This window comes from Schistocerca americana, chromosome 7 (assembly GCF_021461395.2).
Source record: "Schistocerca americana isolate TAMUIC-IGC-003095 chromosome 7, iqSchAmer2.1, whole genome shotgun sequence".
Classification (NCBI taxonomy): Eukaryota; Metazoa; Arthropoda; class Insecta; order Orthoptera; family Acrididae; genus Schistocerca; species Schistocerca americana.
Genome location: NC_060125.1, coordinates 112,385,013 through 112,397,027, shown reverse-complemented (window position 1 = coordinate 112,397,027; position 12,015 = coordinate 112,385,013). Strand labels below are relative to the sequence as shown.

The 12,015-nt window shown below is 41.4% G+C and overlaps 1 protein-coding gene across 1 annotated transcript in view; it reads left to right on the top strand.

Moving 5' to 3' along the window:
* Positions 1 to 12,015, top strand: part of LOC124622752 (ras-specific guanine nucleotide-releasing factor 2-like) — an 898,440-nt gene that overhangs the window by 292,040 nt on the left and 594,385 nt on the right. The window contains exon 11 of the mRNA XM_047148541.1: positions 10,282 to 10,481. Within this exon, the coding sequence (XP_047004497.1) occupies positions 10,282 to 10,481 (200 nt within the window). The remainder of the gene's footprint in view (positions 1 to 10,281; positions 10,482 to 12,015) is intronic.

Sequence of the window (12,015 nt, the reverse complement as noted above, 5' to 3'; positions counted from 1 at the left end):
GGTACCTCTGATGTCAAAATAACACGTAGTTAATCCGTGGGCCAAAACTTCAAAGTCGTGCATATCACGCAATTTTTCCACTGTCTCTATAAACATTTGTGCTTCCCCTATCAACTTCAGTCTGGCTACATTGACCAATAGATCATCTGGTCAGGCACAAGTGTGACCTACATTCCGAATATTCTCTATGAACATAACCACATTTTCATGGGACTTTCCAGAAAAGGTGGAAATGAAAGAAGCCGCAGGAAAATTACTTACAGTTACCATGTTAGCTGAAATTGCGGCAGTTGTATTAGTGACAGAATTAGTATTAGTTGTCATGGGGTGTACATTTGTTACCGGAGTGGAGCTAGCTGGACAAGTCCAAATGGCATGGCAGCTACAGAGACAAAAGTTCACAGTGCCGTAGCACCGGAAGAGGCAGGTGGTGTTCACAGCTACAGGGCAGGCGGCAGATGGGTGGCAGAGTACATCCAGCACAGCCACGTGGCTCCCTCCACCTTGATTGGTCAGAAGCCGAGAAACTCGTGGGGGTGGCATGGAAAGTTCTGAAGCGTGGCCTGGTCAGCGTCACCTAGGCAGCGTTACCTCGTCATCCCACGGGGGAGGCACATAATTGAGATTGCCCACCCCAGTGCCGACTTGCTGTTGCCAGACTGTGGGACGAGAAAATTACAGGCAGCCAAAACTGCCTGCTAATGCTGGACCGTAATGAGAAAATGAAATTAACCTTTTGAAATAAATTAACAATAGAATTCCCTGCTATGTGGCTCCACCTTACAATATGGTGCACTGTGGAGTGTACCTTGTGCCACTGCTGCTTATTCCCTTTCCTGTTCCATTCAAAAACAGAGTGTTGGGAAGATAATTGTCTATGTGCCTTCACGTGAGACATAATTTCAGTTATTTTGTCTCACCATCCTTAAGAGAGATGTACATCGGTTGCAATAGAATTGTCCTGCAGTCAGTTGCAAATTCGTCAAGTGTTTCATGAAAAAAAGAATGTCATCTTCCTCCCAGGGAGCATTTCTGTAATACTTGTATGTGAAACAAATCTATCAGTAATGAACCTAGTAGCATGCCTCTGAATTGCTTCAATTTTTTTCTTTAATCTGAAATGTTGGTGATCCCAAACACACTTGCAGTACTCGAGAATGTGTTGTACAAATGTTCTTTATAGGTGAGCTACACTTTTCTAAAACTCACCTTATAAACTGTAGTCACTCATTTACCTTCCCTACAACTACCCTTGTAATGACAGAATGAAAACATTCGGTTGTGTGTGATTTTGTTCTCAATGGTAAGGAGAGGTGGGCTACAGAGGAAAACTGGACAGGAGCAGAAATAATTACTGACAAAGTTCATGCAGTAAACATAAGATTTAATTAAGTTGTATTTTTCTAAGCATATGAGGACTCATTACAGATAATATAACAAGAAGGAGTCTATCTCTCAGTGTCAACAAGGAAAAAAACTCTCTGAACTAAAGCACAAACAGTGGTGTCAGAACTGCAATTAGGCTGTATCTGTGTAGCATTATTTAGCAAAGAGGCTCCAAGTGTGAGTTAGGTGTGTGGGGCTGGCACCAGCTGTCCAATATCGCTGTGGCAGAAGGCGCTTGTAGCCCAGAGCTGCTGGAGGTGTGAGTCACTGGGTATCCTCCATTTGGTCCACCAGACTCCGCATGAATGCTCTCAGCATCTGACAGAAACTTTCAATCCCATTGACACTAGCAGTCAACTGCTCCAGAAAGTACTGAAATATGCTAGGTCCAGAAGCACTGCCAGATGGCAATCTCAAAAATTTGAAGAGACCCAGATGAGTATTAATGACAAAGACCTCTTGTGACTGCTCATCCAGAGCAATTTGAAAGTAAGCACCACGGAAATCAGTTTTGGAAAAGTAATGATTGACACCCTATTTATTTGTCAGTTCTTCTGCAAGTGGCAAGAAATAACTGTCAATGACTGTTTGAGGATTCCTTTTTTTTTTTTGAATCAGCACACAACCAGAGTCTGCTATATGGCTTCTTTGGGAAAAACAAGAGGGGACACCCACTGGCTGACTGTAATGGATGCTACGACCCCACTGTCTTGTGAAGCAGTTAATTCATGAGCCACCTGTTCTCAAACAGCCTGAGGAGCAGGAAAAGTCTAAGAAAATGTGATTGTGTATTTCCTTCACTGTGACATGGACAACAAAATTATTGGCTTTGTCTAAACCCTCAGAAAACAGATCCTGAAATTCTGCATGTAACTGAGCAACACTGTCTTGAGAATCAAAGTAAGAAACAGAAAGTACATTGTCCTGAATGCTTAACACAAACAAATCAAGAGTGTAGACCAAAATACACTGTAAATATTTCCACCTGTAAGAATATTGTTGTGATGGCCAAGTGGAGATGTTGAGTCACAGACAGACCAAACAAAAAAATCATTGTAAAATATGAAATTTTCTCAGTGAATCAACTGTTCAAAAAGATTTCGGGGTTGCAGCCGGTTGTCATAAACTTCATTGCACAATATTTCAGCTGGACTACTGCCAGCCATCTTCGGGTGAGCCTAACGAGGACTAATGAAGACGTTCTGTTCTCCGTCTTATATAGTGCACTGATAGTACTGCCGCACATGTGTTGCAGTCATGGAGACAGAAGGGTCACACTGCCCAGTAACATCGCCCTCACTGGTGGAACTGCAATACTCAGCTGCCGTCGGTATTGTCGCTGGCCGCAGCTATCGAAGTCTCCTGGTGTCTTCGTCTCGAGCAAATTTCGGAGATGGTGGGCTTCCCTGTGTTATTCAATTGGTAACCACTGTCACGGTTCATTAGATTTCCAGCATAGTGTATTTCAACGGATTCTTTGATAATGGAGTCCCAAAAAGTTGTTGACTAAGCAAAAATTGAAGTTTTGTTGTACTCCATTGAATGTCCATTAGAAATACAATGTTCTGCAACTGCAGACTTACTGGGTTGCAGTAGGTGAGTGCAACATTGATGTTCTGTACAATGCTCTTCCACTGTACGCATTGTCTGTCCTATATAGGCCATACCACATTGACATGGTATTTTGTAAACTCTCGCCTTCTGCACTAACAAATCATCCTTCACCGATTCCAGCAAATCTAAAATCTTAGAAGGTGGACGAAAAACCACTTTCGCATGAAAATGATTAAGAATCCTTGCTATCTTGAAGGAGATATTTCCAACAAAGGGAACAAAAACTAGGGACTTGTCTGGCGCATTCTCCTCTTTATCCACTTCCCAGTTCCTGGCTCTAGTTGAGAAGGCCCTGTTAATTTGCCAGGTCAAGTATCCATTGTCTCTGAACACCATCCTTAAATGTGCAAGTTCCTTAGGCAAATTCTCTGCATCCGACACCGTTTGTGCTCTGTGCACAAGGGTTTCAAGTACACTCATGGTCTGGAATGGGTGATGGCAACTTGAAGAATGCAAGTACAAATCAGTGTGAGTGCGCTTACGATAGACAGAATGTCCCACCAAGCTATCACTCTTCTGTTTAACCGAAACGTCCAGGAATAGAAGGCAGCCATCTGTCTCGAGTTCCGTAGGAAATCGAATATTCTCATGTATGGAGTTAAGATGATGAAAAAACTCGATTAACTTTTCTTCTCTGTGGGGCCACACTATGAAAGTATCATTGACATATCTCCAAAAAACAGTTGGTTTACAAACCACTGATTCAAGTGCTCTCTCCTCAAAATCCTCCATAAAAAGGTTAGCCACCAGAGGAGACAGAGGGCTGCCCATGGTGACATTGTCAGACTGTTCAAAATATTCCTGGTTAAACATAAAATAAGTTGAGAAAAGAGCGTGTCGAAACAAAGCAGTGATGTCTGATTCAAACTGTTGACCAATTGGAATCAAGGATTCCGCCAGATTTGTGGAAAGGGAAACTATATCACAACTCACTAGAAGATCTGAACTATGGCAAATGTTCACATCATATACAGAACTCTGCTGATTTTACAACACACTGGGGGCTCTCCACTTAAGAGAACGTCTTCGTCAGTCCTTATTTGGCTCACCTGGAGATGGCTGGCAGTTGTCCAGCTGAAATATCGTGCAATGAAGTTTACGACAACCGGCTGTAAGCCCGAAATCTTTTTGAACAAAAAAAATCATTGTCATTATTCCATCCTGTACTTTCCATTGTTTGATTGCAATAATAACATATCTTGAGGTACTGGCAAATATTATTAATTGCAAGCATCTAAATAACAAGTTGCAAAACTTGCCAATTTACAGCCTATGAGTCACTAAACTTCTGTGCTACTTATATTAATACTCAGTGCTAGGTACTATTATACCTTATTGGAACCTATGTTCATGACCTCAGTTAAATGGCATTATACTATAACAATAATTACATAAAAACTGTATTAACAATACACGATTTTGATACCGGAATGGAAAGATGGTGGGACTAATATATATTTGACATCGCATTATGGAAAGCAAAGATGTGTCACTATTAGTGTAGAGGTGAGTCCTAAAATACACTGGCAGGATCAACCATAGCTTGTAGAAATACACTTAGTGACAAAAGCCACGGGGTATGTTCTGATATTGTGTCAGGTCTCATTTTGCACAGTGTAGTGCAGTGACTCAACATGGCATGGACTCAACAAATCATTTTAAAACACCTGCAGAAATAATGAGCCATGCTGGCTCTATCGCCATCCACAATTGCAAAAGTATTGCTGGTGCTGGCTTTTATGCATGAACTGACTCTCAATTAATTGACCAAAATGTTCTTGAAACCAATCGCCCTGTGACACGGTGCCTTGTCATCCATAAGACTTCCATCATTATTTGGGAACATGAAGCTGAATATGGTCTCCACATAGCTGGACATAACCATTGACAGTAAATGATCAGTTCAGTCGGACCAGAGGACTCAGTCCATTCCACGTAAATGCAGCCCACACCATTATGGAGCCACCACCAACTTGCACAGTGCCTCATTGACAACTTTTGTCCATGGCTTTGTAGGGTCTGCAGCACACTCAAAACCTACCATTAGCCCTTCCTAACTGAAATTGGGACTCACCTGACCAGGCCACGGTTTTCCACTCATCTGAGGTCCAACTGATATGGTCACAAATCCATGAAAGGCACTGTGGACGATGGTGTGCTGTTAACTAAGGCCCTTGCTTCAGTCATCTGCTGCCATAGCCCATTAAAGCCAAATCTCACCACATTGTCCTAACAGATACATTCATCATATGTCCCACATTTATTTCTGTTCAGTGTTGCTTGTCTGTTAGTACTGAGAACTCCATGCAAACACTGATGCTCTTGATCGTTAAGTGGAGGCTGTTAGGCACTGTGTTGGCTGTGATGAGAGGTAATGCTTGAAATTTTGTATTCTTGGCACACTCTTGTTATTGTGGATCTTGAAATACTGAATTCCCTAATGATTTCTGTAATGGAAAATCCCGTGCATCTAGCTCCAACAACCATTCCATGTTCAAAGTCTGTTAATTCTCCTCAAGCAGCCATAACCATGTCAGAAACCTTTTCAAATGAATCACCTGAGTACAAATGACAGCTCTGCCAATGCACTGCCCATTTATACCCTGTGTATGCAATGCTACTGCTATGTGCATTTCACTATCCCATGACTTTCATCACTTGACTGTGCATTGTGAAATAATCCGAAAGGTGCCTACATTTCGGCAAGAACTTCCTTTCCTCTCATATTAGAAAAACAAAGATTGCATGCAGTGCTTGAAATGTACCAACTTTCATATATTTGTAAAAGAGTTTTTTGGCATAAGTGGAAGATACATGAACATTAGCACCATGGAGCAGAAGTAGGACTGCTGTGTTGTGAAGATAAGAGTTTTCATGAATATACATGGCATGACATTGATTAAGTCTCATTATATACTAATAGATGATTCAGTAAAGAAATACCACCTTTTTTCTTGTGGAGGCAACATAAGCACATAGATTTGCCAATGTCTAGAAATGAAGGTTTGGTTTGTGGAAAAGTTGATGGCAGGAGAAAAATTGATGATGAGAATAAATAAAGAAAAGAAGAAAAGAGGAAAAGAATACTACATGTTCAGAGTGAATCACGTTAGCAAATGAAAAAGGTAATTAGTTGCAAAACCATGTACGTATTGCACATGGACATGGCCGATCCTCAACTATTAGTGAAATACATCACTGTAAGTAGACAACTCTTTTTTATTCTGCAGATGCATACGATATTAGAAATCAGTAATGTGTGTGGTAAATGTAGGTATTTTTTGGCAGTGGAATGAGTAGTATCAAGGAATACTATTTACATGTAAATTATTTGGGATTAAAGAGGACCACTCACAGAGTTGCAGAAGCATTGAGTTGTCGACAGGCACGCTCAGGAGAGAAAGAAAACTTGCTAGCTTTCAGGATCGATCCTTTCTCAAGCTCAAGCTAGCAAGTTTTCTTTTGATTTTGTATGTGTGCTAGAAGCCGTTTTGGGTATTTGCTGCAGCAGGAGGGCACCAGTGTGCTACACTTTGAATATTTGGCCAACATCTGTGTGGGCTGGGCACCTGAGACTGCCTGCAGTGGGCCACATGACTTGTGCACATGGCAAGGCAACTGCAGTGTCATCTAGTGGAACCCTCCTCTTTATAAGCACTGTGCAGCATGCTCTCATTCTCATATTTTGTTCTTATTGTTAGCAACTGCTTGTATCAGTACTTAGATTGTTTCTTTGTTTGTGTTTATGTTCTCATCCGTTGTTCGCTTCTGTGTGGAAGAAGTATAAACTTTGCTTCATTGTGGCTGTACTGTTGTTTTGTGTCTTACATTACAACACAATTACCAATGAGTGTGGTGTTCACTTCTGTGTGCTAGGTCTGCTGGTTGTTCCTTCAATTCTTCTGACTGTGGAGGCAGCAGTCAAATCTCTACTCAAGCAGCAACAGGTTCTTATGCTTGCAGTCCTTCATTTTCACTTAGATTTTAAGGCGCAACATACAGTGAAAGGGTTTTCTAACACAGACTCTTGAAATGCAGCTGCTGTCGCTGCCAGTATAGTTTTGTGTCAAGTTGTTCACCTTGTTTAGTGTAGTTGGCTGTACAAGCCTCCAGAAAGAGGTTCTGATCCTTTGCATAACTAGTTTGCACTCCTTCATTGGCTGGACAGACATCCTGGCAGCGCTCCTGATCTTTTGTGTAACTATTTTTTTTGCATCCATAATTGGAGAAACAACAAATGACGATTGGCGTGAGTTCCAAATTCTGTTTATTGCCAACAGTTCCACAATACTAACACAACTTGGTGCTTGATCAAGAGCAGCGACTGGGCTGCTGAGTCCAAGTTATGTATGGTAAACAGTCGTAGCACAGTGTAGCGTCGTTCCTGGGTGCGACATTGATGTAGCAAGTAGGTAGCCCAACACGAGACTGCCAGGCATGGCGGCATATGCGGCTATATAGGGCGAATGGCAGAGGAATATGCCCGCCGTAACCAAGTCGTGTCCTGTTATGATTGGCGGCGCGGCCTCACGTAACTGTCTCTGGGGAGGATGCTGGCCGAGTTTGCCATGACAGTGTGGAGGCACTCAATGTGTGAGGCCCATGCCTGCGCTGTACAGCTGTGCAGAGCTGCGCATAAGCGAGGCGTGCCAGCCGTTGGCTGTATGACCTAAAGACCGTGGCCACGCAGCTGCAGGTACCACAGTGTGGGCATTGACTATACCACAATTTTACTCTCCCTCACCGTCTTTCAGTATGTGATGGTGTTGTTCCCTTAGCTACAGATGGGCTGTCAGCTAGGAAGTGTGATCCCCGTCACCCTAAGGTGGGATGTGCTTCAACTCCTACCATTGGGAGGGGATGGGAGGAGGGGGGGGGGCACTTGTGTACCAAATTATTGGCCTGTTGGCACGTGTTTTTGCGTGGCATCAATGGTGACATCTACATCACAGCTACATCTACCTGATTACTCTGCAATTCACAATGAATTGAACCACCGTTAAGCTACTTCTCTACCATTCCACTCTCGAATAACACGTGGGAAAAATGAACACTTAAATATTTCTGTGCAAACTCTGGTTTCTCTTAATTTATTATGACAGCCTGCAGCTGTCATTCATTATTTAAATAATGAAATACTGCGCTAGAGACATATTTTTTTCACACTTGGCATGATGTGTTTTGAGAATTTTTTCTATTTGTCAAGTGAAAATATGTACATAAGTATTTTGTGTGGTGTCTGAATATGTGTTATTTTGTGTCTCTTCCACTGTAGTGGTCTTTTTGAGGTTATTGGGTACTGTGCCTCATCAGTTATGTGGAAAACCACACACACACACACACACAAACACACACACACACACACTCACACACACACACACACACACACACTCTCTCTCTCTCTCTCTCTCTCTCTCTCTCTCTCTCTCTCTCTCTCTCTCACTCACTATTTATCTAATATCAAAAAATATACATACACAAATACTGCACTTGACAATGAGAATAAATTTTTGAAACGCGTTGTGCTGAGCATGGGGGGGGGGGGGGGGGGGGGGGGGGGAATATAACTGTCACTGTGTTTAAACTAAAAACATTTGAGCAATGCAAAGTGAACGATGATGTCAACTAGCACTACAAGTGGCCAAACACTGAAACACACTAAATATGGTTTGACAAACATATCACGATGAGCACAACAATGATGAAACTGCATTTGTGCAATAGAGACAGTTTGGAAATGGTTGTTATTGGTCATGATATCTTTAGTCCAATGAACTTAGTTACTGGAACTTCCTGGCAGATTAAAACTGTGTGCCAGGCCTAGACTCTATCTCGGGACCTTTGCCTTTCACAGGCAAGTGCTCTACCTGTGAAAAGCAAAGGTCCCAAGTTCAAGTCTCAGTCCTGCACACAGTTTTAATCTGCCAGGAAGTTTCCTATCAGCTTACACTCCACTGCCGAGTGGAAATTTCATTCTGGGAACCTAGTTGCTCCCATCATCCCCTACACCGAGTAGAACTTGGCAATGGTGGGAGATACGGCATCAATTGTTCCAAATTTTACACATTTACCAGTTCAAATCCACTGCGTAGAGACTTAACCACGCAATATTTGTTAACACTACTGCATGACCAGTGTAATTTTATTCTCCATAAAGATTTTTCATAATGTGTAAATCATGGGGAAATTATAAATATGTTGATGCAAAATCGGGTGCAAATTAACAATATGGACATAGGAAATTTGACAAGAACAATAAAAAATTTCATAAATAGTGGGAAAACATTAATTCCAGGAATGTGAAAGCCAGGTTATACTGTAATCTATGATTACTTTGCATGTGGCGATGTACACTAACAAATGATATGTGGAGAATGAGATTTTCACTCTGCAGCAGAGCATACACTGATATGAAACTTTCAGGTAGATTAAAACTGAGTGTCGGACTGAGACTCAAAATTGAGACCTTTGCCTTTCACGAACAAGTTCTCTTGCTTGTGAAGACAAAGGTCGCAGGTTCGTGTCTTGGTCCAGCACATAGTTTTATTCAGCCACAAAGTCTCTAATGATTGAGCTACCCAAGCATGACTCACAACCCATCCTCACACCTTTGCTTCCACCAGTATCTCATCTCCTATCTTCAAAAGTTTATAGAAGATATCCTGCAGATCTTGCAAGACTAGCACTACTTGAAAAAAGAATATTGCATGAGAGATTCTGTGAAGTTTGGAAAGTTGGAGATGAGGTTCTGTTGAAAATAAAGCTTTGAGGACAATTCCAAGTTGTGCTCAGGTAGCTTAGCTAGTCGAGCACTTGCCCTTGAAGACAAAGGTCCCAGGTTCGAGTCTTGGTCCAGCACATAGTTTTATTCAGCCACAAAGTCTTAAATCGTGTGTGATGCCTGGAAACTGACTTTTTCTACATTTGAATTAAAATCTTGGTAACTATTTATGAAATATGAAATTAACTGTCTAACTGAAATAACAGGTTCAGTTTTAAATATCCAAGTGAAATGTTTATAGAAGCACCATACCATCACAGTTTCAAGGTTCTTAATTGCTGAGTTTCACTGCATGTGTGTTATATTCAGTAAGCTACCAACATTTGTGTAACTTCCCATCAGTCTGTCTTGCATTACTACTGAACATTTGTAATTATACTCTCCCATTTCACTTTTCTTGGAAAGTATTATATGTGTTTATATGTAAACTGGTTAGTTTTCTCATATTATTAATTAGGATGAATGCTAATTCTGTATTGTGTTTCATCGAATGTTTATAGGTACCACAGATCCGGTATGCTACACCTGAGAGACTATTGGAGCGTTTAACTGATCTCAGATTCCTATCCATAGATTTCCTAAACACCTTTTTGCTTACATACAGAGTTTTCACAGATGGGGTAACTGTTCTTGAAGCATTGAAGAAGGTGTTTTATAATTCAGATCCACCTGAGGCACAGACAGCAGTGGGATCAGTGATGTAAGTAGTAGTTTTGTTCTGTCACGTGCAATAAACAGTGAAATAGTATAAACATTTGTAGAAGACAAAATACTGTGATCAGTTATGGACATTATAAATTCTATATTGTATACCAAACTATAGTTAAAATGCAGTTCTCAGCATAAGTTCTTCATTTTTCTTGCATGCTACTCCAGTTTTTCTCACACTCCCAACATTTAGGAGAGCAGTTGTTTTCTTCAGTTTTAATCTCCAGCGATATGGTTGTTTCAGTTTAGTTTATAGACCATGGTTTTGTTCTATATTATGGCTATGAAACTGTTGTTATTATTTCCAACAAGACACACATTATAGTAAAATATGTAGTGTTGTGCAGTCATAAGAGTTTGCCGCTACTAGTTGAGATTCCTGCAGGATAGTGCATACGAATAGTGCTTGTAATTCTAGTGACTCCCATGGATCAATAATAATTTGTTTTCTAGTGAGGAGTCACTTCAGTATGTAATATCATGAATCATTAATTAATTGAAATATCCAAAGTAGGCAGCTCTAATGGTGTGCATGTCATAAGTGGACAAAATAAAATGGAATTAAATATTTTATGATAGTTATTGTTTTCCAAGGATGGATAAAATGTTCTCACAAGCTTAGTTGGTTACCTACATAAAAACATTAAAAAAATGCAGCACTCCAACACCCTTTTATTTTAACCTTTACAGCTTACATTTGTATGTTTCACAAAACAGAATACAATATACTGTATTTTGACCGCATTATGGTGACAGAAATACGGAGTACAAATTGCAGAAATCTTAATTCCCAGAAAAAATGCAACCAGAAACTATAAAAAGTACTTAATGTGTAAAATTTTTTCATGTATCTTACTGTCAAAAAATACACTCCTGGAAATTGAAATAAGAACACCGTGAATTCATTGTCCCAGGAAGGGGAAACTTTATTGACACATTCCTGGGGTCAGATACATCACATGATCACACTGACAGAACCACAGGCACATAGACACAGGCAACAGAGCATGCACAATGTCGGCACTAGTACAGTGTATATCCACCTTTCGCAGCAATGCAGGCTACTATTCTCCCATGGAGACGATCGTAGAGATGCTGGATGTAGTCCTGTGGAACGGCTTGCCATGCCATTTCCACCTGGCGCCTCAGTTGGACCAGCGTTCGTGCTGGACGTGCAGACCGCGTGAGACGACGCTTCATCCAGTCCCAAACATGCTCAATGGGGGACAGATCCGGAGATCTTGCTGGCCAGGATAGTTGACTTACACCTTCTAGAGCACGTTGGGTGGCACGGGATACATCCGGACGTGCATTGTCCTGTTGGAACAGCAAGTTCCCTTGCCGGTCTAGGAATGGTAGAACAATGGGTTCCATGACGGTTTGGATGTACTGTGCACTATTCAGTGTCCCCTCGATGATCACCAGTGGTGTACGGCCAGTGTAGGAGATCGCTCCCCACACCATGATGCCGGGTGTTGGCCCTGTGTGCCTCGGTCGTATGCAGTCCTGATTGTGGCGCTCACCTG